This window comes from Trichoderma breve, chromosome 3, assembly GCF_028502605.1.
Source record: "Trichoderma breve strain T069 chromosome 3, whole genome shotgun sequence".
Taxonomy (NCBI): domain Eukaryota; kingdom Fungi; phylum Ascomycota; class Sordariomycetes; order Hypocreales; family Hypocreaceae; genus Trichoderma; species Trichoderma breve.
Window position 1 is genome coordinate 5,096,890 of NC_079234.1, and position 27,816 is coordinate 5,124,705.

The 27,816-nt window shown below is 51.7% G+C and overlaps 3 protein-coding genes across 3 annotated transcripts; 2 read left to right on the forward strand and 1 right to left on the reverse strand.

Annotated features, from left to right (window-relative positions):
• Window positions 1-10,399: 10,399 nt before the first annotated feature.
• T069G_05956 (ATP synthase, delta/Epsilon chain, beta-sandwich domain-containing protein) lies at window positions 10,400-11,211 on the forward strand (the record flags this gene model as incomplete). Its single annotated transcript, XM_056173166.1, has 5 exons — window positions 10,400-10,501; window positions 10,571-10,600; window positions 10,722-10,875; window positions 10,942-11,120; window positions 11,179-11,211. 5 exons carry the CDS (start codon window positions 10,400-10,402, stop codon window positions 11,209-11,211), a joined length of 498 nt encoding a protein of 165 aa, XP_056030024.1.
• Window positions 11,212-11,642: 431 nt separating this feature from the next.
• T069G_05957 (uncharacterized protein) lies at window positions 11,643-13,735 on the forward strand (the record flags this gene model as incomplete). Its single annotated transcript, XM_056173167.1, has 3 exons — window positions 11,643-12,323; window positions 12,612-12,799; window positions 12,859-13,735. 3 exons carry the CDS (start codon window positions 11,643-11,645, stop codon window positions 13,733-13,735), a joined length of 1,746 nt encoding a protein of 581 aa, XP_056030025.1.
• A 5,692-nt stretch (window positions 13,736-19,427) lies between these two features.
• On the reverse strand, window positions 19,428-20,417 carry T069G_05958 (SMP-30/Gluconolaconase/LRE-like region domain-containing protein; the record flags this gene model as incomplete). The annotated part of the gene is made up of 2 exons (XM_056173168.1): window positions 19,428-19,909; window positions 20,003-20,417. 2 exons carry the CDS (start codon window positions 20,415-20,417, stop codon window positions 19,428-19,430), a joined length of 897 nt encoding a protein of 298 aa, XP_056030026.1.
• Between the last annotated feature and the right edge of the window lie 7,399 nt (window positions 20,418-27,816).

Genomic DNA, 27,816 nt, shown 5'->3' on the forward strand with positions numbered 1-27,816 from the left:
AAGCCGGTTTCCTCGTCAGTGTGGTACCCGTCGGAGTCGTCGTCCGCTTCATCATCATCCTCGTCATCTTCTTCATCCTCATCCTCATCCTCCATATCCAAGACATCAAGCTCATCATCCTCATCATCCTCGTCTTCGTCATCATCTTCATCTTCATCCATGGCAGTCTCGGCCTCATCTTCCTCTCGTTCCTCCTGCTCAGCCTCCTCTTCGGCTTCAGCTCCTAGACGGCGAAACAGGTTCTCCTTGACCAGGGTATCCGAAATAGTAAGCTTGGTCTGAGTGGAGTCCTCTTGTCGGATCCAGTCATCCTCGCGAGCCATGCCACTGGCGAACTCGTGGAACTGAGATGCGTCCCGGATGAGCTCCGTTGATGACGCACGAAGGAATCGAGGTCGAACAAGCGAGGCCTTGACAGACTCCTGTTGAGCAGGGGCGATTCGAGGAGAGATGGGGACAGGAAGAGTCATACTCCGCTTGGGAGTGGAGGGCTCGTAGGGCTTGGGGGAAGTCTTCTGTGCAGAAGACGGGCGAGCTGTGCAGGCAAACTTGATGCAGCGCTTTGGTGGTTCCTGTGCCAGTGGGGTCTTGAGCGTAGGGGGAGAGACAGCTGACGGAGCAGCAACAGGAACGGCCTGTGGCTGAGCTTGGGGCTTGGCAGCACAGGCAAACTGAATGCATCGCTTTCGAGGAGCTTCTTGGGCACGGGGTGCTTCTTGGACAGGCTCCTCTACTTTCCTGACACCGAAAAGGCTGGCTAGGAAGCCAGGCCTCTGGTCAGTAGCGCCATGGCGAAGGCGAAGCGATGAGAGGTCCGGGAGAGGTGGGCTGGGAGTATTGGTTCGAGAAGGGCTGGTGAGACCAGTATCGCTGGTCAAATCAGCGGTGGAGGCAATACTAGCATTGCTGACCATGGAACGGCGGCGCTGGCTGTAGGTCTTGGAGGGGTGAAAGATGTGGCCGTCCTCCTCATCAGACTGGCCCAAGATGGCCTGTGTCAGTAGCGAGGATGCGACCTGTTGAGGGCGGACCGGGGCTCTCTGGAAAGGCAGAGGCTTGGGCGTGGGCATATATAGCCTGAGTTCTGGGGGTTCGTCAAGGTCCTCGACAAGATCTGAACCTTGTATCGCCCACTCGGGGGCTTGTGACGTTGAAGGAAGAGTTGCCATGATCGATATGGTAGGCATTAGGACTTCTGAGGTGGCGGTTGTGGTGGTGAGTGAATTTTAAGCAGGCGGTTGATTTGGTGTCCGGGTCGAGAAAAAGGTCCAGGAATAGCAACAAAGAAGTCGTTTCAACGTTCCGATACTGCTTTAAAGCAGGGCAAGGAAGCAATCGACAAAAGAGTTTGAAGGTGATTCAACTCGAGAGGGGTTGGAGGATTGTGTCGTAGCAGGGCGAAGCGTGTAAGCCGACACGAGGCTTGCAGCCGGGGCGAGAACAAGGTCTCGTAACAAAAAAATATGTCCCTGAGGACGACGATGCTATAACATCAAAACCAACATGATCAATACCAAAGAGTCGGAGCAAAGGTAGTGTATGTGAAAAGGACTAAGAAGCCTTTTTGGGGCCCGCGTGTGTGGTATAAGTGTGTTTGAGGCGGGCGGAAGGCCCAGTCCACTTTAAGCAGCGCAGTGTGGTGATCCGGGGGGGGGCAGACTCGCAGGTCGAATCAACGCAAAGCAACGACAAAAAAGGGTCTTGCAGTTGCGGGTGTGCGGTTATAGCAATAGAGGAGCCCTTCTTGGCAGATTCCGGATGACGTCCGTCCAGATGTGGCGTGGCGGACCTGACACGACAGAAGCCGGGAGGTCGGTAGGGGTGTGACGAGGCGTGGACGTAGACGCCGATGCAGGGATCTGCGATGTCTGGGAGATGGATTGATTTGGATTTGGATTTTGGATTTTGGATTTGGATAAGACAAGGCGAGACAGACGTCTGAGACAGCTGCCCGTGCTCGAATCCGCGTGCTTGGCGCAATCCTTTGTGTCTCAATGATGCCGAGAGAGAGTCGAGGAGAACGGCGAGAAAAGACCAGACGCCGCCACGCACCACAGTGGAAGAGCAAGAAGAGGGAAGAAAAAAACAGGCCGACGGCAGAACGACTGGAGAACCTGAAGACTGGTGAGGGATAATAGCTGATCTGCCGCCACTGCAGACTAGCACAAAAGCATCCATCCACCCTTCATTCTCGTACGGAGTACAAAATGCAAAAAACGGGGTCTTGGGGGATGGAGAGAAAGCCCCAGAATAATGGAAGCCGGTACAGTGCGAGGCCGATCGCTGCACGTGCCTGACCATCCGGTTTTAGCGCCTCGTGCCGCTCAGGAGCGCATCATTCTGGACTGCAGATGAGCAATGGCGCGTTGGGGGGGCACAGTGTGCACAGTGTGCGGGCGCCGCAAGCTGGGACGGGCACGAGCACGGTGGGATGCACCGTCACAAGCACAAGCACAAGCACAAAAAGCACCTGAGCAGCAACACAGTTGACAAGTTACAGAACCGTGTGGGGGCAGAAGGGGGTGCACGCAAGAACTTTAGGGGGGTTCGCAAATTGCCCAGGAAGAGGAGCCACTGAGTGAGTGGTTTTCCTTGGCGCTGGGCCAGTTTGATTTTCGCAGCAGCCAGTGTGTCTTCTCTCTCTCTGTTCCAGGCGCTCTTTTTTTTTTTCTGGCCCTTCCACTCGCTCTCTTTCGGTATGGCGTGGCTGAGCGCCGCCTCGATTCGCTGGCTGCAGGGCTCCAGCCGGCGAATGGCCAGCGCTGTTAGTGCCTGTACTGGATTGTACTGTAGCGGACTGGCAGCACCGTTACAGGGCCTGCGCGCCAGCCAATACAGCGTGCTGCTTTATGCTACCAACGCCGTGCGGGTCACAGTCATGAATTGAAATTTCTCAAGCCCGCGCTGGACGCAGAAAATTGGCGAAGCAGCGATCGGCCGGCCGAAGCCAGCCAACTTAGCCCCAGCCGCTAGCCACAAAGAAGCCCGCTGTCGTCATGGTGCGGCCAAACGGGCTCGATTTTGCCTGGGCGAACGCATGGCGCATCGAGAGCTGCAATAGGGCAGCCGAAGGGAGGGTGAGCTGATGATTGCTTGCCATCCACCAGAAGCTCGCATCCCATCCATCTTCCATGGAGAAAGAGGCAAACCCGCCAGTTGATCAATCAATTCCTCAATCAATCAGTCAAATAGAACGGACATAGAGGAGGGGGGGGCGCAAGGGGATTGATAATATTAACACTGTACCTGCACGGTACCATCCATCCTCAATCAATGCTACCACTTACAGCATCAAATCACCTTTGGTTGTTCAGACAGGCGAAACAAACAACAAGGGGAGGCGAGCGTTTCCTCTCCATGTGCCGCTCGCTTCCCCGCTCGCATCTGCATTTCAGCACACAGCTGCCAGTGTGAAAGCGTCGATGCCCTTGTCAGGGGTGCGCGCACAGAGCTGCGCGAGAGCAAAAGGAGCAGGCAGCTTTCCCATGGAGATCTCAGCTTCGCATGACTAGCACCATGTGTATCGATGTTGCAATCACGCTACTCCGTCTTTCTTGTCCATATTTGCTCCGTAGCGGCTCCCGACCACCGGCGGTACATGTTCCCGTACATGCAGCCTGTGATATTTGCTCCGTACCTTGCAAATTTCCGCTTGCCTCGTCCTTGGGGCTGGACGCCCAAATGTCTCACAGGATTGTCGCTTAACTGTCCATCCGCCCTGGCTCTGCGCTATTCGTGTTAAGCATATATCGTACAAGACATGTTTCTCTGTCGTCCCAGCAGAAATGTCCTAGACAAAATGGATACGAGGATACGAGACCCTGCCGTGCGTGCGTGCGTACTGTGCTGTACCGCAAAATGCGAACTTGCAGCAGATGCTCCCCCCATCCCCAATTCCAATTCGGGTACCTGAGGCCATGTACTCGAACGGAGTAGTACAGGTAGTACCTGACTCTCGTGAGCACTCCCTCATGTGCGTACATCAAAGCACGAGTAAGGGATGTTCGCCATCTTGCTGGTATATCCGTACCAAGAGCGGCAAGCGAGGATTGACCCAGCCGTCAAATCTTACCGCTAAACAGATCCTCCTTGGCAAATCTAAATGTCTGATTACATGGGTAGCACAGGAATAGAAACAGGCAAGAAAAAGGGAGCCTCAGGCGCCATGGAATTTGGAAACAGCCTCAAACTTGCCATCATGTGAGGCTCAGCAAGCACCCAGAAGTCGAGTCACCCGGCGCCAAGCAACGAATGGCATTGGATGCATTACTTGCACTTGTAGCAAGCTGTAAGATTGTTTTTATGCAGCTGTTTAGTGCATCATGATGACGGGAGACGAACGCACTAGGCTCCCCAATTCCATCCTATCCCAATCCCGTCCTATTCTTAGGCCGAGGACAGGCAAGGGCCTTGTTTTCTGGCCAGATATTGCCTCATAGTAAAAAAGCGCCAAACATGAACCCTTAGCGCGCCGCTCCCAGGGTCATTTGGCGCGTGAGCTGGGGGTGCTTGTTCTCATGCCCGGAGCAAAGCTGTGCTGCTGTGCGCCATCCCATCACAGAGGATCACTCCAAGCGAGAGAGCTGGCTCCGCTCACAAGGCAGAGGACGGCCTTGGGTCCAACTCACCGCCCGGTGCAAAATTGGCCGTGCTGGTACTGTAAGATCAGCCCTTTTTTAGCATTTCGAACGCTGATGGAACAACAGAAGCGTGAGAATGATTGAGGCAACAAGGATGATGCTCATTGCCCTCAGGGGAGCCGTCAGCAGGCGAGGCTCACTTCCGCGCCTAGAATAACAGCTCTGCGCCATCATATAACCAGATCCGGGAGCCTTGGTAGCAATGGTCTAGGTCATGATGCATACTTTGTAGGTAATGCAACTGCGTGATCAGACGTTCAAGTCGCATTGCTTGCTGAATTGACCAATGATTGGCAGGCTTTGGTATCTTGATAGGTGCTGGCAGAAAGATCCAATCAAGCCCAGCATTGCGTTTCGGCTGCTACCAACGGCAGCACATTAATCAGGAGATGCATGTGTGAGCATGAATGCATCTCGCTTCACTGTAAGGCGTATGTACGAGTACTGTGAGGGACCCTCGCCTCGGGCCACAACCGAGTGAAAGCCGTGCCAGCCTGCAGCTCCCACGGTAGCTTCGATTTGCTCGGCACAGGCGCGTTCTCCGCAACACCAGTAATATTTTGCCTTCCAATCGTCCTTCTCGTCTTCAAATCGCACTGTCTCAGTACTCGGTGCCTGGGCGGCCCGTATCTCAACATAGCGCCATTTCCGAGGTCCCTCCACAGTCCGTCTTCATCGCATCGTGCCGTTGAAGCGAAGCGCGAAAACGCCACTATCCAACGGCCGCATTCGGAGGGATGTGGCAAGCTCCAGTGCGCAAAAGCTGCTATGAGGTCTTCTTGGTCTCCCACACAGAGTGGCACACAGTCGAGTCCAGACCTCTGTGGACGCGATTCACTAGCTCCAATTCCGCACCATCCTGTAAGAGCTGTACTGTAACAGAGAAGAAATTGATGGGTCTGTTTTTCTTCTTTCGCTTTTTCTCTTTGTTAGTTCCCTCCTAGCCGTTGGAGCCGCAGATTTCATCGCCATCTCGCAATGGCTCGGCCTTGCCGGTGTTTGCCCGGCATCTTAACAGATCCAGCCTTTTGGGCGTGGGAAGACCGATGCTCCGTCCTCCAGCCGGATTGATCAAAAATCAAGCTCCGTACTCCGTCGATTCCGTTCTCCACGGAGCCGAGGCTGTTGAGCGAGTCACCCCTTTACACGCATTTCCTCGCTCCACCCGAAACTCTCTGCTTCGTTCCCCCCGGAAATCCCGCTTGCACAAACAAAGGTAGGGAGGACAGGCTGGCTCGGCTGGGTTAGTGCTGTAATAAGCCGACGTGCATGAGGCCCTATGTCGATATTGCATGCACGAGCTGCTCCTTACCCCAAACATACAAGTAAAGGGGACGCTTGGGATTCGCCAACGGCTTGTCATCGCGTGGCGCGGTCGTTATTTGACATGTAGCGCAAGCTGGACCTCGCACACGGCGATCACAGCAAAGCTGCGCCATGACGCCTAGCGTCTGTCAAACAATGGCAAAGAGAAGAATTCGAGTACTCCGTATGTAGTATTTGGAAAAGAGGCAACGGCCGCCATGACTCTAGAAGCGGTCGATCAGGTTACTGGAATGCGACCCCCCCTTATCAATGGCCATCCATGTTGCAGCCAGTTGGCCGCATGCAAATCGCAAGTGACACAGCAAATGGAACCACGTTGCCTTCGCGTATCATGGTCCGGGCCCCATGCCGAGCAGCGCAGCCAAACCTCATCACTCGGCTGCATGCAGTAATCTCTCAGCCAGAGCTGCAAGTTGGGCATTGCATGCACAAAGTATGTATGCCGGACACAGGGAGAGACATGGATGCCATCCAGGGCGCAGTCAGTACGAGTACTCCGTGCAGTAGATTCGATTCCGCTCGGCGCCTCCAGAACATGTCGACATGACGAAAAAGGGAAATAAACAGGACAGAACACAAACTACCGTCGGAGCCGGCGCATGCAGCTGATCCCTTCCGAGAGCTGCAATCCGCCGCCACATCCGCCCTTAACACATTCAGATCGGCAGGAGGGCTTGAATAGAAGCCGTTGTGTGGTTCCGAAAGTGGACAAGTTCGTCATACCTACAACAACTTACATAGAAAGCAGCAGACATCGGAGTGACAAACCCCAAAGCATGCGAGCCCAACTGTTGCCACAAGATATCCAATGCGAACCGCAGAGAGACAGCGCGGGGGTGGCAGAGAGGGAACTCGCATCTTCGTCAGCGGTCATCGGGTCAGCAGCCATTGGGAGCCAGCTCTACGCCAGAATAGGTGTCGAGCCCGACACGACCAAGAGCTCCATGATACCACGTCGCTTTGCGCGGTTCGCCCCTCATAATCTTCAATTTCTCTCAAAACGACGAGTCGACCCAGTTGCGCTAATGTGGCTCGAAAACCCCACGGACGGTTCAATGGATGGGATGGGCTGCAACACACAAACCCCGCATCGTCTTGTCATGCTTTTCTGCTTGCTCGATACGGCCACGAATTAAAGGGTCTGGCCTGTCTGGCTGGACTGGACCAAGGGATGCGCATCCTGAGTGAGAATGCGCAATGCGGCACGCAGCCCATCGAGAGCCAAACACAGCCCGTCGTTCTAGGAGGCTGTGGGAAATGATGCCACCTTGTTGGCAGTTCGGCCGCATTGCCCGTGCATGCTGCACAAGTTAGCACACACCTTACATGCGAGGCCTTCCCAAAGCGTCGCCGTACCTTGATCCAACGACGTCGCGATATATTGCCATGCACATGCTACTGGCATCTGGACGCAGGTAAGGACCCTTCGTAAAAGAGACGGCCAATCGACGGCCCTTCAGCTACGGGGGCGGCTGGAGCAAGGGATTCTCGCCTCATTCGTTCGCAAGCCACGGACATACGGGGGATGGAAATGGCGGGTTAACGTCGGCCTCAAGAGCGATGCCTTTTAGCCTCAGGCATCAGAGCCTCATTTCCTGCTGCCTGTACTCGCAGTCTTGGCCTGCCGTTTGGCGGTGAGAGTCAGGGCCGCTGAGCCAATGGCATCGCGCATGTCTGGACTGACCGTCAACAGCCCTTTTCGGCCACGAGACTCCGTACATAATGATGCGCTGCGGAATATGAGCTCCGTCATATTCCGTGGTACCAGAATTACTCGCCCGCGCTGCTTGTTCGTACTCTTGGGAACAACGGTTGCTCCGTAAGAGCAATTGGTCCCCTTTACGGAAGTCCCCTTAATGCACTGCAACGATGCGAGTTTGATACGGTTAATTACCTCCGTTCTGGCTCCTACAACCTGGCCTGGGCTTTTTCGTTTACACTGATTATGTAACTTGGATGCACACTTCGATTGCAGTAAGACGAGTATACGGACATGTCTAATGCTGAATTCAGTTATTCATGAGACAGAGCTTGTCTCGCACGCCCTCCAAGAGAAAATAAGGTAGGATACTAGCAGCCTGATGTTTGCAGAGAGAGACACATGGCATTCTCAGTCAATTGACTTGTTCTATAAGCTTAAAATAGGACGGCCTGGACTGAGCCATGAACCAGATTCCCAGAGTCATCGTCTCAAGACGTGTAAACACGCAAAATCCATGTTGTCAATTGCTCTTTGGCGATTGGCCAGGACAGCAAATTTGACTGAGACAAGCCAAGAGCAAATTAATCAGTTTGAGCCAGACGCCCACTCTCGATGAAGCTAGATTGACCAAAGCTCCCCAAATACGGCACAATTTGCACGTCCAAGAGCTCTCAAGCTTGGAGATTTGACGGCCGAAGCAGAATTAGCGGCCTCGCCTGTTGTCGGGTGTTTTATTGTTTCTTTTACCCAAGGGGGCAGACATAGTAAAATCAAAGTACACAGTGTAGCTGGCCATCCTTCTTTTTTCCCTAGTCTCAAGCCACCCGCTAGTTTGGTCCAACCGTGTAAGACTGTGCTTCTTTTTGTTGGAAAATTTTGTTCTAAATTTTTTTTTTTCCCTCGCGCTTTCGCTAGTAAAACAGCCCGTCGCGCCGATGGGGCCACCCACCGAAGGTCAACCGGTCTGCAGCGCTTGAGCGGGCTCTAAGAAGATGGGGTAAAAGAAAAAAAAAAAAAGTTCGTAAGAAAAGAAGAAGAAAAAAGGCGCACTAAGTGTTGGGGTTGGAGACATCTCCTCTTCGGCGAGATTCTTGAAGTTTTTTTCTTTCCCTTTTGGTCCACCCTGGAGGTGAGGCTGTTGTACCCCATGCTCGTACTCAGCTCGTCCCCATTTACATACCCGTACAGCTTGGCTCATACCTCGTACCTGTAAGCCCGTATGTATTGGGTTGGAAGATAACACACGAAATCATATTTGTTCTCGTTGCCAAGATCAGTAAAAACTCTCGTATCAATAAAGGGGGCGGCTGGCGGCCCGTATTGAACAACAGAGGAGCGGCCGCACATGTTAGCTACTTTATAACCTTATCAAACTCTACTCTCCATCCGTCTCTCTGAGACATATCCATAGTCTAGATCTCTTGTCCTCGAGTCTTGAGCAATGGCAACTTGACGCGAGGACACCCCTTTCTCTTGGCACTTGTGAATCGCGCAAATTGACATACCGCGCTGTCGCAAAAGCAGTGGAACATCATCACGGGTGGCACAGCAGGAGATGCTGCATAGCGATAACGGAGTTGAGGGAGAGGGAGAGAGTTTTGGCGAGCAAAGTCAAAACTGTAAAGCCACCCGAGAAGCCATTACACCCCATTCCTGATGGCGAACCACGTTACTTCTGTCTCTTGGGCACAGCTAAAGCCACACAAGATTCCAGGCCTTTTTCAGCTGCTTGTGGCACCCGATAGAATGCCATTCCCGCGTGTTGAATGGCATGGGTATAGATTTGGCTGGACCAGTCGACTGTAGGAGGCTTGTCGAACGAAGTGAGCTGATAACTGAAAGAAATGGCATGAAGCTAAGCCGTGGGCAGAGTTACTATCGTCATTCCACATCCCCTTCATGAAGATGGTGTGCTTTCTGTGCCATGGCTGCGTATAATTTCCTCGGAGTTGTTGATTCAGCTGGGTGTAAGTCTTCGCCATCGGATGCTACCGTAACACCTTGACGACAATTACCCCCTAGGAAATTATGTGTTAGACAGCGAGGAAACAGATGGCAAGTAGAATCATAGGATACGTCGCCTCCAGCCCAGCCCCCCGACGCTGTTTGTTGAAATGAGTTCGGGTCTATCAAAGCTGCTGTTGTGGGTTATGGGGTAAGTTTCATTGCGTGCGAAGGCAAAATTTTGTCAGTTCTTCGAAGAGTATGCCGATTAGCTTTGCCTGATAATACGGTCATTGGATTAGTTTCCACGAGCCTATAGGTGATTTTCGTATCTTCAAAACCTCGTGGGTGCTCTGCAAGTGATGATGCATTATCACTAAAGTATATGCAGTCTTAAACGCAAACCCCCGCAAACTTCGACTGTAAGCTGTAAGCAGTACGAGGAGCAATCTATTCTCTTCCTCAACGATTGAAGCCTGAGATCCAGCCGAGAATGTTACGAACATGAAATATTAGTAATTCCATATTTTGATAAAAAAAAAAAAAAAAAAAAAAAAATTAAACATAAGAAACGTATTCTAAACGATTCATCAACTCCCATGACGATCAACCCAGAAGAATCCGACTCTTCCAAGATGTCAGTTGATCATCACGTGCCAACGCACGTGCTCTGCGGCGGGTGATTTTCCCGCTAGCCGAATTAATGACTGCAGTCCGGCAAAGATTCGTGCCAGCGACTTCAATTGAGCTCACCACAAGCAACGACTCAATCGTCCTCACAGTCACCATGAACTCCCTCCGTGTTGCCCGTGCAGCTCTCCGAGCTCGCCCTACAGCCATGCGAGTGGCCATCCAGAGGAGAGGATATGCCGAGGCCGTCCCCGACAAGGTGAGGATGCTCCGGATCATGAGCCTCCAAGGCTTGCAATTTATATATCGCTAACTGAAATTTTTGTAGATCAAGCTGAGCTTGGCTCTGCCTCACCAGGTATGAATTCTGCACCTCGAAGAATCGACTTTTACCGAATATGCGATCCGATTGGGCTGGTGTGGAGGAAATGCGACAGTCGGCGAATGTTCTCGGTGCTAATTGCCGCAATGCTTTACAGTCCATCTACAAGTCCCAGGACGTCGTCCAGGTCAACATCCCCGCAGAGTCCGGCGAGATGGGTGTCCTCGCCAACCACGTTCCCTCCATTGAGCAGCTCAAGCCCGGCCTGGTCGAGGTTGTTGAGGAGTCCGGCCCCGCCAAGCAGTTCTTCCGTATGTCATGACCCCTCCGAGTGTGCGACTCCATGGACGACACAAGACTGATAAGCGCCTGTATAGTGTCTGGTGGCTTTGCTACTGTCCAGCCCAACTCTGTCCTGAGCATCAACGCCCCCGAGGCTTACCCCCTGGAGGACTTCAGCGCTGAGGCTGTCCGCGCTGGTATTGCCGAGGCTCAGAAGGTTGCCAGTGGCAATGGCAGCGAGCAGGACATCGCTGAGGCCAAGATCGAACTGGAGGTGCGTAAAGCAGTTCATGCTGCGATTCAACGAAGACACACTGACATCCCGCTGCCAGATTCTCGAGACCCTTGCCACCCTTGTCAAATAAACGATTATAGAAATATAACCCTTGTACAACTTTTCTACCTGTCTTTAGCGCAGAGTCCATACAATTGATATCAGTTGTGGTACTGTCACATGAAAGAAAAAAGTAGACATCTGCTGCATCCTACAACTTCCGGGAAATGCATTTTGTATCTATGTAGCAGCGGCTCCTAAAATAATGAAACGAAATCACCACTTGCCCATTCCTTCCTCACCGTAGGAGCCCACTTGCCTCTTCAGAATACTTGCCTTGGACGCACAAGGCAGCTCCCTCTGCTTTGCTCCTGTGCACCTTTCTTCTTTGTTTTTCGGGTCATGTGTTTCCATTTGACTGCTTGTCTTTCTCCCCCTCCCAACGCTTCTTCATAATCATAATCAACCGATGCATCGTCTACATCAGACTCCATATAATTTACTTCTTATCCATCAACCAACATGGCATATCCCGAGTTTAGCGACCCCGCCACTCTTCTTAGAGATGCCATATCGTTTGATGGCGTTCCGGAGGACCTGGTGCCGTCTGGCTTCGTCGAGTCTCGCATACGGCAGCTCAACACCATATCGAGCAATGACAACTTAGATGTCCAGAATTTGCCATATACTACGAATACGCGCGATGGTGCATATCTTTGCAGCCCAGCCTGTCCGCGGACGCGGGTCGAAGTGTCTGCTTCACCTCCAGTGGGACATTCGTACCCAGGCTTGAGGATCAATGACAACCATAACGATGACAACGGAGTTGCTTGGGAGGTTGCGTCGACAAGTGCTCACATGTTTAACGTCAGGCCGAGCTTGAGAGCCTCGAGATCGAGCAATTCATTGGGATTTCAAAGTCCAACTCGAGATCCCAGCCGGTTCCGAAGTCTGTACAGGTCAAATCGGACTGCCAACGAAGTCAATGACGCGAGACCAGGCTTCAAACTTTCCAGACGTTCTCACCCGAATCTCCAAGCATCATATTCGAGTATTCGGTCTAGACAGAATGCCCCTGAAAGCTCTAGAAAGGAGCAGCAAGATGTATTGGAAATGTTTGACATGTATGGAGTCTCACGACCAGAGGGTTGGCTGTCAGATGAGAAAGATCGACAGCAGGCATTGGGAATGAAAACCGTCCATGTATGCCATTCCTGTGGTGGGTATCTGCATACACGAGCGCGATGCGCAAGATGTGGACATGAGTTCTGTTCCAAATGCAAGACAGAGTTGGTAGGTAGTCTGTCTACACATCTCTTAGGGAGCCGAGAGCACAGGCAAGGCCAACAGAAGCTGAATCAAGGGACATGGAATGAAGGGATAGCTCACAGCCGGAGTCTTGCCAATCTATCTGAGCCTGTACTTGGCGCAGAGAAAGGTAGGTTACGTGGAGGTATAATTTGGCATAAATAAGCTAAAATCCTGGCATAGGTCATCGTCTATCTCATTCGAAGAGCCGTGACTCTATCACGGGATATCCTAGAGAAAGCCAACTGGGACATGCTGAGGCGGAAAGACAAGCACGCCAAAAATTTCGACATGAGCGCCGACATCGCCTGGAGAAATCCTATAGCGAAATGGCCATCTCTGAGCAGTGTTCTGATTGTCCGACTTGCCATGTAAACAGCGACCCTACGAGACACAGCCTCTGCTGCGTTGCTCGACATTCTCCCTCAAGGAGGCATGTTATTGACCAGACGAATAAAAGCACCGAAGAAGATACATATAAGATCTCCAAAGATTCCCCTAAAACGGCTGTACAGACTCTGAAAGGGCTTCTCAGCCTGCACACTTTGGATCAAGATACCTTTTGGACTTGTTCAGAGGATCCAGCAACGTCCCAGAGTCCCACTCTGCCTCACACGACCCATGGTAACCGGAATACACCGAAACTTATCCTTGAAGGAGCTTCCCATGAAAGCATAGACTCGGCAGATCTAGAAAGATATCAGACATCACCACCGGACAAGGCTATTTGGAAAACTCCGACAATTCGTATCTCGCCAGCTGGAGAATACAATGACGCACCGGAGCTTCAGCAAGACGTCAGATATGATGATCAGATGGGAAACACTGGGGAGAAACAACGTCAAGAGTTATCATATGGGAGCATGGGATCGGCTGTTAGAAAGGCAAATGATTGGACTCCAAAAATATCGGAAAAGGGGCTCGGATCGCAAGATTCGTTGAGGAAAGCCACCAACGCAAGCAAGAGTCCCCAGCGAAGCATTGAGTCTTCTGATCCTTCAACATGGAAACAACAACTAAGGAAGATCAACGACACACCGGAATTGATGAGTAATTCCCCGAGGAAGGAGTATACATTGTTGGCCTCTGGCTCTCAAAGGGATCTTAACCAGTTTACAGCAGAAAGAAACCAGGCAGGAGACGTTATGAAAGAGCCGACGATTCCTCCCGTTACCCCTAAAAGCGACTCCGAGATTTCCCTAAGTCGCCACGTCTGCGAGTGGCGCTCACGGTATTTGGGGCTTAGTGATGCATTCGATAAGCTCAAAATCGAACTGGATATTGCACTGGAACACCAAGCGAGTTAGGGCCTTGCTGGTGGGGAATTGGGGGGTGCTTCTCATCAGCATCAATACGATGATAATGGAATCGAGGGGTTGACCATTATTGTGCACAGAAGAAGCAAGGAGGATCTGGTCCTCAACACAGATTTGAGAGAAGAAGAACCCGCTCATGGGGAAGAACAGTAAGCGAAGGCATCTTTGATGGCCAAGGGCAAGGAGTGGAGAGCGTATGCTATGTCTAAGATAAAATCATAGGGAAGTATTCATTATGGTCATGAGACGCTATCTGCGTTAGTTTGAGAGTCTAGTGTCTGAATATGAGACAGTCGATAGGTTAGCTAGGTAGCAATGCACTTGAATCATCATATACTTGGCACCAAAAAGAAGTATCGGAACGCCGGAAGGGAATCCGAGCCTTGTGATGGCATGTTTAAGGAGGACCTACTCCATACATTTGGTGTATATTGGAGGTAAAGTGTACTAACGTTGACAGATCTGGTGACTTTGTCCTACTATTCCCACGCCAAGTCCTACCCTTTTCCATGATTATCAGCATCACTACGTAGTTGCTTCAACGCTGCCTGACATGAGGAGTGCTTCTGTCTAAGTACAGGTATTTCTTTGCATTAGAGCAACCCGTTTAGGGGGACGAATCTCGTGATGAATGAATGGCCGATCCGTTAGGCAACTACGGAGTAAAGGGGGGCGTGTATCTACTACATAATATTTGATTCAAGGCGAGTTGCCGTGATGGACTTGTGAAAACAACAAGAGAGATGCCGGATGGGATGGATTTGACATGTCTGAGTCATTCGAGTCCCTGAGGTAACTACGGCAGGGCAATTCTACTTTTTACGCACGATATATGATATCCTCACCTGAATTTTGAGGGGAGGGGAAGAGGGGATCTTGTCCCATCTTGAGTTGATTCACCGCAACACGGACAAGGCTCATCGTCATGGCGTCTGCAGGTGCATGTGTCAAAAAGGTTAAAATAAGAAAAATAAGAAAAATGAGAAAGATGATGTCAAATCATGTACCTTTGTATTACCCATTGCTGAGTGTCACAAGGCCCTGATAAGAGAGAGGAGAGAGAGAGAGACGTGGACGGGGGACAGGACGCCCCGTGGACAAGAATCGAGCAAGCCCTCCTCCTCCTCCTCTTCTTTCCCAGCCCCCTTGAATTTTCTTCTTCTTTCTTCTGTCTTTGCCCTTGGCATCTGAGTCTACGGTTGGGTGGGCATACACGTTACAGGCAGATGCGGCAGAAAAGGATGATCCTCATGGATCTGCCGCTGTCTGGGATGCACTAAGTCCCAAACACGGGCGATCGCGGCGCCCAATGAGGGCCGTGACGCTTGATGTCAAGACGGTTATTTGACAGGAGCATCACCGACTAGTAAGCGCCCTTGATGCTTTAGTGCTGGCCGGGGAGGGGCAGAGCAGAAGATTGCTATTCCCAGCGTGGCTTTGCGTCCAGAAGCAGGCAGGGTACTGCTGCAGCATGCTGCCTTTCTTTTTACAGCTTTTTTGGCGTGGATCTGTCAGTTGGTAGTAATACTCCGTACCTAGCAAAGAACCAACGGGCCACGGCATCATTGCTGCTTTTTGTGTGCTTGTACTCCGTACATATCATAAGCCAGCAGGTTTTTTTTGACGGGAGGTTGGATCACACGTCGGAATATCCACACGCATGAAATGTACCTTGTCCGGGGGATGGAGGAAGGTCATTCGCTGGCAAAAGACAAGAGACAAAAAAAAACCTGACGACAACGGTGGCCGTTGCGCCCGCTAGCAATGCTACTCTAGTTGTTGCACGTGGGAAGAAGACGAGGGACAGGTTTCTGCCATTGAATATTCTGGGACTTTCTTGCTGCGACGTGGGAGGTTAGGCAGGGCCATGGCACGAACCCGGGGAACGAGATATGCTTCTGTGTGGTAGTATCCGGTGTAAGTACGGAGTACTAGCACCAAGTGTATGTCCAGGCTGTATGCACGTAGAGAGACCAGAAGGCTATACTGTACGATACAAGTTAGTGTCGTCTCTCGCTACTCCGCGTTTTTCCAATGCTGTTTGCAGCGAGTGAAGGATACAGTAGACATGCAAAACCATACCCAAATCTGTGTGGACCGCCAGCTGGAACCAAAAAGGAAAACCAAAAGGGGCGGTCTGCGAGAAGGGACACGGTTGGCCTTGAGGGGAAAAGGCATTCTCGCAGCTGCAGAAGAAGAAGAAAAAGGAAAAGTTGAAAAGACAACAAGCAAAAGAGGCTACTATTCTTGGATGTTTGCACTCTCACCTACGACGGTTGCTAGGGGTGAACGCAACGAAGCGGTGGGAGAAGTCGACAGCCAGACAGGGCAAGCCAACCTCGTACATGGAGTACGAGTATCAAGCAACCGTCGTGATGAGGCCATCGTGAGACCTGAGGCTCCCCCTCACAAACCTCACCGACTTGGAAGAGACGAGGGTGATGGACAGCATCGGTTAGGGGGGAGAGAAGGCCTGGTCAGCTATGCCAACACACCCATGTCAGCCCAACAGCGGGACAGCCCTTTTCAGGTTGCCAGCACGCCGGGTCCATTCGTCTGCCTCGCAGGATCAGCAGGGTTCGGTCGTGTGGGGAGCTGATAGTGCTAGTACAGGTAGCCAGTTAGTCGAGTTGACAGCACACACACGAGGCTTCACCAGGTCTGAGGTGGCAGAGCTTGACAGGACGGAGCTGCCATCCGCGATGCGGCCAAAACCCACCAGGGAGACGGGCATGCCGCTCAGCGTGGCATGGATGGATCCAAGTGTCGAGCATCTCTGGTCCGTCTTTTGGAGGGGATAGAGGAGAAAGGCCCCCCTTGTCTCGCGGCTCGCGGCTCGAGCCTGTCGTTCGTTTGCTGAAGACAGCGCGGAAGCCCGTCGATTAGTCACCGGCAGCATCATCACCATCATCATCATGTTTGCGCCTGTGAGGGGGTAGCCGTAGCTGGAGAAGCAGAAATCATGGCCTTGCTGGGTGTGAGAGAAGTGAACGCGAAGAGGGTCCTTTTGACGCTGCTTTTTGGCGGTGGATCGCAACTCCAACTCAAGGCATGTACCGGTACATGGCGGACGAGGCATCATGTCCGACTACCTACTTGGAGCTGTAGTATTCCATATGCTCTGCCACAGCATCTAGAACGGGGTTTGCTGCGCGACAAAGTACGTACAGGACGCCCTGCGTCTGGCGCGGGTCAGCATCTCGCTGCCTCTTCTCCCATATCCCCGTCCACGTCCCTTTTCGTACAGCAGACGTAGCGAACGCGAGAAGAGAAAACAAGGCCAACATGTCATGCCAGTGGTCCAGCTAGCCGATGCTTTGCGCTGCGCTTTGACTCCGTGCCGAGTGCAAAGGGGGTTTAGAGAGGTTGGGGCCCCTTTTACCCTGGCTGTGGTGTGAAGTTTTTCTTTTCTTTTTTTTCCCTTTCTTTTTTGTGGACAGGGGTGGGAGTTGGGAAAAAATGTCCGGGAGAAGGCGGTGAAGGAAGCGGCAATAACTCATCCGCGGCTCTTGCCTGTGTTTGTCGATGAGTGCATCGACTTGCTTCAAGAATTGGAAAAAGAAAAGAAAAGAGAAAGAATCAATTGAATTCATATCAATTGGAATTAGAGCGTGAAGGGGGAAAACGGTCGATAAGGCTTGTCAGAAACCGTTGGTTCAGAACAATGTGATTTATGAGAAACACCTGATATGGGACTTGTACTAAGCACAACAAGGCTGATAACCTCCTCTCTCGTCTCTCTATTTCTCTCTCTCTTCCCCAGAAACCGGCCAGATGAAAACAAAAATCTTACTCGTACTCCCATCAGCCCAAAGCAACTCACACTCTTGACCGCATCAATGCTAGCCGAGCTTCGCCGTATCTCGCCCCAAACGCCCGCCGGCTTCCCTTGATAACCAGATCGAGATGCCTGCAGCACGCACTTGCTTTAGTCCATGTATCGTATGCATAACGATAGCGTGCACGTTTTCCCTTGCGCCCCTGTCCTGTCCTTTGCCCGGGAACGGTCCCTGTCCTAGCAGTTCCTGCGCCTGGGAGAGAACTGCAGCCGCATGCTACGCTGGCGAAGCTAAGTACTTAGGTTTGTCTGACTTGGCAAGCACAGAGCAGAGAAAGAGAGAGAGAGAGAAGCAATACCCTGGCATGAGGAGCGTTTTTGGGGGCCGTTTATCGGTTAGGCCCTGTTCACTTTAGACAGCTTTTGGAGGATGGATGGGCTTCTTTTCACTCCCCCTTGTCGTTGGATAGCGGGCCTAAGGGTTTCCACTTTGTTCTGTCGTCTTCTTTTTTTCATGCCGTGCCCACCCACCAGAACTTTGAGCAAATCACTGCTTGCTCTCCATGCTGCATTGTACTGCTACTTGTGCTACCAACTCGATAGTGCTACAGGCAAAGGTACACGCACTTTGTAGCTCTTTCTCTCACGCTCGTATCAATTGGGCAAAAAAAGAGGACGCGACCGAACCGCCCCGAGCAAGCGGGGCCGGAAACCCGGAGACCGGGGCCGGGGTTGCGACAACGCAGGCGGTGAGGCGGGACCAGGGGGGTTCGAGTCGGGTCTCCAAGTTGGGCTGGATATGAAGCCAAGGCATTGAGCAATGGGTAGCAGCGGTGAGCAAAGGCTGTCTGCTGTTGTCAATGGTATGACTACATGTACTGCGAGCAAAGTACTGCGCTTTGTACAGGATGGATACCTGAAGAGCCATCATACGACAGCTGTGGCTACTGTAGACTAGGCTTGCTAGTTGTAGAATGTAGTACTGATGAAACATCGAGTTTGAGGACAAGAGCTAGAAGGGAACAGGACGATCCATGTTCAATTGAAGCCACTAGATCGATCCGCATGAACAGATGGGGTGTTGATGGACCAGACGAGCAATTGCCTTAGTAGTCCATGTAACAACAACCGGAAATCTGTTAGAGTTCTATCCAGCCTTGTCTTTGTTCGCCCGAGGCTGCAAAGATATAACCCTCTTTGACTTCGAAGAGAGAGAGAAGGAATAAGAAAAAAAAATGTTTTTAGTATCCTTTCATAATCTTGAAGCCAGTCAACCGCCCCCTGAATCAGTAAAAAGACTACGCATTCTAACACGAGCAACCTATTCTTCCCTATAAACTTTTGCAAGCTCCCAACTTCTTCCCTCTCATATTTCGGGCATGGCTAGTTCTTAGCCTTACAAACGTTCCAGCACATCTAGTTGCTTTTTCCCCATGCACTTCTGCATGCTTCTCGGTGCACCTTTGCAGACGGCCCTGCTTCAGAATTGCATACTTGGCGTACAGTAGGGCGGGTTGGACACCTCATCTAGCCTCCCCCTTCCTTGTTTTTTTTTTTCTTTCTTTTTTCTTTTGCTTCTTCTCCCCTGCTTATCAGCCATGTGGCCCCAATCACAAGAGTTTTCATGTTTTTCATGTGAGAGTGAGAGAGCGTTGGGCATAGTACTCCGTAGTTGGTTCAAACTCATCAGTATTATGGACTACTTTGCAAGAGACAAAGTCAGGCACAACCAGTTAAGCAGCTCCTCGCGTGCAGAGACGGTCTAGGTAGCAATCCTTCTATGTTCCCTCTTTTTTATTTTCTTCTATTCTCAACACAGCAAGCCATGGCCCTCTCGCTCATAAGGCTATGCGGCGTCGGCGTTTGACGTTGCAAGGGGTATGCCTTTCGACAAGTCCCTTGAAATTATAACTTGAACTTGAATAGCTCCAAGCCCGCAATCCCCACATCAACCTTAAAGACACCACCGCCATACCTCTTACTCGTCTCATCACCCTCCTCGTCCGCTGCTGACGTGATGAATAGTTCCGTCCCCACAAACTGGACACAGGTAATGTTCCTAGTCGGCAGAGTTATGCTTCCGATAACCTTGCCATCGGGACTGATCTTGAGAACCGAGCTCTCCCCATAAATCGCGTGCCACACGTTTCCGTCCACGTCGACGCGGAAGCCGTCAGGCTCGCCTGGTCCCTCATGCTGATACCAGAGGCGTTTGTTGCTTACTGCCCCAGTTTCCGGTGAGTAGTCAAAGGCGAATACCTCTCGCGTCTTGGAGTGAGTAAAGTACATGGTTTTGTTATCTGGTGACCACCCAATGCCATTGGGGATGACCAGGTCCGTTAGGACCTCCTCTTTTGCCTTGGACGAATCAAAGCGTGCCAGAAACCCTATCAGAAAGGCCGTCAGCGCCGGCGTGAGGGGTGAGCCAGCCACCCAGGGGGCGGCAAAGCATCATACAGTCAGTCGTAGGTCAGCCATACCTTCTGGTTGAAATTCCCCGAGCCCAAAGTCCGTCATCGTCCCCAGCCAAAACTTGCCATGGGGATCTGCCGCACCGTCGTTGGCGCGTATACGCTCGTTGTTTTCCTGGTCGTTGAATGGCGCGAGCATCTTGTATGTTCCGGTTTGACGATCCAGTACTGCAAGTCCATGTTTAACACCGAGCAGAATTCGATCCTGAGGGTCCACCCCCTCGATGTCAGCCGTGACGGTTGGGCAAACGTCCAGCTGGATAGTCTTTAGAGAGATGTCGCTTAAAGAGACTGTGTGTACATGTTTCTTCTTGATGTCAACAAGACGCAGCGAGTTAGTCTCCTTTTCATAAAATGGTCCTTCGCCGAGTGCGCATTTTAGGTCAAGCCAGGGCTCGGCCACTTTCCACTCTTGAGATGCCATTATCTAGTTGTCTGCCACGCCACGCTGGAAAGTTGAGAAAAGCGATAACTCTGTAGATGTTGTTTGAATATCTTGAATCATTCGAGAAACGTGTCTATATAGCAACCTTATATTCGGGGCCCCAGCGATCACGGAGTTTCTCTTGAGGAGCAATGGCGGGGTAGGAGATAATGTGGAGTTTTTACGGAGTAATACCCGGAAGGTTGGGTTGATATCGCGAGCCGCCTTGTTCGAACTTACCCGGGATCGAATCCTACGGGTACAGGGCCAAATAAGTCAAAACTCTCACCGTTCATGTTCAATTAGCGCTGTATGATGGCATCTCCGGTGTCTACGGTTGCTTAGGCCTGGCTAGTTTTGCTTTTTTTTTTTTTTTTTTCGATTTCTACATGTCCTCTCTTTGGCGAGGACTAACATAAGCGTGAACAGTTGCAACATCTCACAGCTTGTAGCGTTACGAGATCGGCCAAATTATCCATTATACCGCTCACGGCATATTTGAAAGTAGAATAAATCGATCAAACAGTTGACAGAGGCAGTATGAGCCTAGCCTGTCTGGAAACACAGTACTTTATCAATGCTGGAGTGGGCAGATTTGCTCCCACTTTTGCGTTATCAATCGCCAGGAACACCCCCTTTTTGATCACACCATGCAGCGTAGGATCATGGCAATTCCGTCGCTGTACATAGCAAACCTCCCACCGGGAATTTGTCCGACAGGGCGAATCACATCAGCATCAGTCGCTGTCAGTTGCATTTCACGTGGTTTCGAACTGATGCGGATAAGCGGTGGTCTCTCACATTTCACTGCCATTTTGATACCCAGAGCCAACCAGGCCTTGCAAATCGTTGCCTGCTCTGAATAGGTAATCATCCCGGACAGCCCCAGCCATGCCTCACTCTGTGACCCCCGGGAAATAGATGCAATGGCAAGGAGCAGTGTTACATTGAGACAGCGACCAAGGAAATCGGTGAGGTTGGCTGTTGTTGCTCGAAGCCAACTGATACCTGTACGCCCCTTATTGCCAGCAACTCATACTAGCAGCATGATCCTCCCGATGAAGTGCATTCAGAGTACAGACATTGCAGCCCAAGATAATGTGAACCCCCATCATGACTTCTGATCATGAGTTCGTCCAAGATTTCAACTCCCTTGACAGTCGGGCAGCATCCATCCAATGCGTCGTTGACAACAGAGTGAGGCGGGCGCCGCACAAATCCAACCGCTAGGCGGTCGCCACGTCTAACTCGTACCTGTAGTTGCATCCATGCAGCAAGGCTTGCGGGGCCGAGATGCACATCCTCCATCACAAACCACCAACAGTACTCGTACTAGCGGTAGTGGTAGCATCACTCCCTCCCTTTCCAACATATAGTACTTGCACACGTCTGGATCACTTCGTATTGTTGCTAATCTTAAACGATCACACTCGCTCCACGTAGGGATCCCGTGATTCGCTTTGGCCGTTCCATTACATGTTCCATTGCATACGACACCGTTAGGGTCACGACAATGCCCTTTCCCATCCCTGCGCTCAGTCGGCCGATGCCATCGGAGAACAACCGGTGTAGCTGGCTGGCCCCAGCTTCCAGCAACCCTTCCACAATCGATGTCCCGTACGGCTATATGGGGCGCGACAGGAAGAACTGATAGGCCCACCGTAAAGCGCTGCATGAACCGGGTAGGCGGATGGGGTCAGGAGCTGTAGACCACGGTGGTTTGCAGGGACCGGTTGTCGAGCTTAGTCCTTCATGCAATGCATGCCATAGATACATACAGTACGGAGAACTTGTCGCGTCATCTGGGCCCTTCCCCATCTGATGTGTCCACAAAGGACTGGGTACAGGGCAGTTGGTCGCATGTATGTACTCGTACTAGTACTCTGTACCCGTCTGGTTCCCTGGTCGGTACTTGTACATGTTTTGTTGCTTGGGCCAGGGTTGAGACAGATCTTTCTTTTTCCTGTCAAGCACCGGGGGCCGCGAGCCGCCGCCGCTCTCATACAACTGCCAGGTAATTTCTCAGCCCCAACTAGGCGCAAAAAGCAGCCCGCAGAATAGCGCATCCGCGAAGAGGAAGAAAAAGCAAAGAAAAAAAAAAAAAGGCATAATCAAAGACGACAGAGTGATGACTCTCAGTCACGATGTGGCGCCGACTTGATGGGCCTGCCAGCCTCCCCGCCTCTTGGGACGGAGCTCACGCAGCACCGGCGGATAAAGACAGGAAGATGTGCCCGTTCAAGTTCAGTAATAAAATGTCAAGAGTTCACAGTTTGATAGAGCTAGGGACGGGCCGAAGGCAAAGCCTCTTGCTAAATGCTTGAGCTGGTGTCGTGCAGCTGTCTCTCGTGGCTACAGCTGCAACTGCAACTGAATGTGAGGTTCCGCGATGGTCGAAGCAGTGCTCATGTGGATACCAATATATTAGAGAGGAGACGAGGCAAACTGCATTTGCACTGCACTGCACTGCACTGCACCGCATTGCTTGTGCCTGATGCCTGTGTTTGATCTCGACAAATCTCACATCTCACACATGCACCATGCACCTTTGGAGATCTGCTAGTTTGACAAGAAGCAAGGCGTCTGTGCAGCCGAGCTGGGATTCGGACGGTCCGCGACGGCACGCTGATTGCCCAGCTTCAGGCATAATAGAGTGCCCACTAGCTATTTACTTTGAGCAGAGTACAGCTGGGGATGCCTGTGAATTTTTCTTGATTTTTTTTTTTCTTTTTCTGTCTTTCTGTTTGAAAGCACTCCGCACTCGCTTCGCCCATGCTAGGGTAGGTATGATAATTAGTACGACGTAATTGTAACTTGTGGTTGTGATGGCGTTGGGTTGCCATGGGCTGCTCGAACGATGCCCGATCCCTACACCAGGAGGGGTCCAGAAATGAGCCGCTCGTGTGGGCGCTTGGTCATGATGGTGGCCTTTGGTGGCGGGTGATGATGCAAGCCATCGATTCATGCTACTGCTAGTAGAAGTAGAGCTGTGACGGAAGCTCCGCTTGTCTACTATCCCGGTCGACCTCATTTCTCGTCTCATTTCTTCTTAAATTGACGAGGCAGATTAAACACAACTAGCGCCGTACAAAGCTTCACTGTGCCGCTAGATGAGATATTGGCCCTGGTATCCCGGAAGATTATTGCTTGAAACTTTTGCGCATGACTGCTTCAGAGTGGTACAGTACTCGTACATAGCTGACAGGGAATACGAGCAGATGTGCTGCTACCAAGGTCCCATCACGGCCGTGTCGAGACATCAAGTGGGATCTGCCTACTCGTACTTGGCAGTAAGTAGTCTCGAATTAGAGCAAGATTGCTCTCCCGTCCTAGATTGAATGAGAAAAGACCCTTTTAGGCGCTAGCATTCCGCTGGCGTTCAAGGGTCCTGTCGCTCACGCCTGTCTGAAGGAATGTCGACGGCTCTCGCCTTGTAAAAGTGGTCTTGAGATGCAGCAAGATGACAGAACTTTGTCTTCATTCGTACTTGCACACTCCTCCTCCAATTTCTACTTGACTTGGTGGGTCCCCCCATGAGTTGTTCGCCGATGTTATTCTTGTGCCATGAGATCCAAAGGCATCCACAGTGTCGCCGAATGTTTAGTCGTCACGCAGTCACAGGACGGGCACAGGCAGAATGCAATCATCCCCCAATGCGTCCAGGTGCATCCTGTCCCCGGAAGTTTTCTCCAACATTTTCCCCCAAGCGGGCGAAAAACACATTAGATAATCGCATCCCACTGCAAAAACCACAGAGCTGGGTCGGTTGCTGTAGAGTGTCACCACACCTGTGTCCAAGTTGCATGTATGTATCCTGCTTAACGAGAGGAGGCCGCATAATGGGCCTCGGGGGAACATGTCTCGGCACCCAGGTTTGGGATTTGAGCCCTTGGGTCCCCCCGCGTCCAGGCCGTGGCAGGGCCCGGGAGTCAGGGACGGGTGTGGAAACCAATTGTAGGTCGTGCATGTGTGTGATATGTAAATGGGCACTGCTAGCCGCCCTGGGCTTCCTCATGGGGCCAATCATGTGTAAAGCATCCGCAGAGACGGGAAGCGTCCTATCCATTGGGCACAGCGAGGCCTAGTGATCCATCTTCATAGTAGTAACTGCGAATACCTTAGCATGCAATCTGCGGCCAACGCATACGCACATATCGCTAGCGAGTACTCCGTATCATACCAGCCAGTCTGAAAAGAGCGGCCTAAGATGGAGTGGCGTGTTGTCTTGAAATTAAGTCATGATATCAGGTGTCCAATTAAAGATGCTGATGAAAACCTGTGCGCCTCATTTTTTATAGATACTCGTATGTCCTTGTGTAATTTGAGTGCCCCCAAGGCGCTCCATAGATAGACACAGGAGGGTACCGGGTTTTGCTCAGATTCATTTGGAAGTATTTCCCTGCAAGTCAGAGTTGGTGCCATAGAGGAGGTTGATAAGCTCTGAGGCGCATGATAATGGATGCATCGCAAGGAGCAGCGTCGTTTGAGATGAGTTTCTAGCAAAAGCAGGCATATCGCTGCTTGTGGCATCAATGACGAGATGTTGTTGGATAGTAGGGGCTTCATTGTACTGTACTCTGTATCAGTACTCGTACATGGTATGGGCATGGGCATGGGCCCCCAACCTTACGCCTACCATGCTGGAGCCCTACATGTACCTGTACCCGTACACACGAAGTACTACTACTGGATTAGCAGTGGCATTGGCACTCGCACTACGGAGCACTCGTCCTAGTAGACAAGATGAGAAGGAAATGACAGACGCAAGCTCAATGACATGTCGGATCCGTGTGGGCGCCAATTGACAAGCCGGCAGGGCACATACATGCCTGGCATCTGGGCGGGGGCGGTCTGGTCTGTGCAGGTGAGATCATCCCATCGAATCGTAGAGCTTTATTGCCGATGAGACTGGTGGTTGGGGTGGTTGGTCCGCTATACCTACATACAGTAGACTAGGTCTAGGTGATGAGCCCTTGCGGTGATGGCGATGATAGGCAGAGCCGGTGTAGGCAAATCCTTCGAGGCCCGACTGGGGGAGAGCCATGTTCCAGGTCAGCCGTCGTCGATTCGAGGGAGAGACATGCACCGGCGGTCGCTGCGAAAAGACTTGCTGCATGAGAAAAGGGAGCCTCTGAGACCGTCGGTTGTTTCCTCTTGCCTGGCTTCGTGAGAGTGAGATGCATGAGTTGGCCTGCCTGAGATGTGGCTAATGCAGGCAGAGATGAAAAGGGAAAGCCGTCGAACGCTTTGATGTTTCTTCTTCTTCTGGTTGACAACACATGCTGTTGTTGTCATGAGGCACAGACCACGGCAAGTGCGAGGAGTTGCAGCTAAGACGGGAAGGGTACCAGAGCCTCACCGTAAGTTGAGCGGAGAGATAGGTACCTTGACACGTCGATAACACCACCTTGGTCCAATGCAACCCCCAGCAACCCGATAGGGCTCCTTAGCAGGGCCTTGCTTGTACAGGCATCATACTCGTACCAGGGCAAGCAAGTGCTTGTACTCGTACTTGTATGCGCTGGAAGCTCTTGGGTTATCACCGTCGGCGTGTTCTGAACGAGGTGTGTATGGTATGTTGGGCTGCCTCTGGTTGACTGACCCAAAACGAATCGAGGTAGACGGAACTCGCCAAGGCTCTCCCAGCTACCCTACGTGGGCTTTCGATACCTGGCGAGGGAGGTGGTAGTACCAAGGACGAGCATTGCTAGCAAGATGTAGTGTGCCAGAGTGCTGAGTCCCAAGCCTACTTACAGGTACTGCATTGAAGTCTTGCTACAGCAAAGTAGCCAGCCAGTACAAAGGCACTCATCGCAGACCTAAAAGGTGGTGTGTTGCACTGCGTACCTGGTTCGCATAGAGATTAATCTCCAGAGGAACAAGTACCACGTGCTTCAAATTCTCCAGCTTCATCTCTTTTGCATCAGCATCACTTTTTGCCCCCAAATCACGTCTCCATGAGGCAACCGGCATCTGGGACCCTCCCTCCCTCCCCATACTGGCATAGGCGCCGTAGTCGCCGGATGAAGGAAGAAGATTGGACTGCGGGAAAAGCCACACATGACGCCCAACCCGAGGGAGCGGAATAGAAGCAAGACATACTCCAAGCCATGTGGGCAGGGTTCCGTATAAGCAGTAGTAATAGGCACTGGCCATGGTTAGTCGCAAAGGGAACCAACATTAACCGAGTCAGGTCGGGTCTACCGTTCCTGGTTGAGACGATTCGAGCACTATTGGAGGTGGCCATTGTACTGTAAGTACCAAGTACTCGTGCCGGTATGTCAAAATTGGCCGTCTCTCGCGTGTCAACGGGCCGGCCTACCGCTAGTACTCAGGTTGGGCAGCAAGAGACTGATGCCTCATTGTGTGGTAGGTGTTACCTAGTAGGTAGGTAGTGAGTACAGAGCTTGCCATATGCCTACCGCAGGTAAGTACCCACGTTATAGTATGTAGAGTTGGCACTGCAAGGTTTCATTGTCCGTACGGATAGTGTTGTTCACAACCCATGGGCACTGCAGGAATACCTCATTTCCTGCCGAGACGCCATGTTTGCTCCCATTCTCTCTCAAGGCGGCCATGACGGCATCCCCGGCCATGTTGCTCTCGCTTCTTCTCAGTAGCTGGGAGGACCAAGAGATCGCCGTAGGAATCTCCCTAGATGGACAAGCCAGCGATTGAAAGCGGCTAGAAGTAAGACCTTTGAACTCTCTCACTGCCAGTATGTAGCTACGGTGCAGTAAAGGCAGGGAATAATGAGCTGATATGCCCCAAAGTACGCAAGTATGAGCACTTGCTAGGTGCTGCGTGCTGCACTGCCCTGGCTTACCAGGCGTGTTTGTAGTGGCAACGCTGCCCATTACTTGTACAGTAAAGCGTGCCAGAGCTTGGTCTCGGCAACTACCTAGGATGGTGCCCTTTGGTGTGCGTTTCCCGGTACAAAGTAGGTGGTGGCTAAACACAGGTAGCCTTGTCTTCTGTTTCTGGCTCAGGTGTGCTCCCATTCACACACTCCCGTTGCTGGCACTAGTTCTTTTGGAGCTTGGAGCGCCAGCAGAGAGCGTTGCCCGTATATACCAGGTTCTGTGACTTGTGTTGCCGTCGACAGCCCGTACCGTAGCTGCTGCATGTTTGTGGGTAAGCACAGCACTCCCTGCTTGTAAGAAGCATCAAGGAGTTCTCCGTACCGGCGGTACGTACGAGTAGGTATTAGATAGGCATAGCAAGGCTTCGACGAGGGAGAGCTTGGGAACTGTCGGAGTTGTGAACCAGGGAGCCCCCTGGCGATTCTTTCTTTCCGAGCATGTGGACAATTTGGGCTCCATCATTGAGTGCCTATTCAAGGTAGACAACGATCCACTCAGGCATCCACAATAGATGGCCCACGGTAGTCTTGCATGCA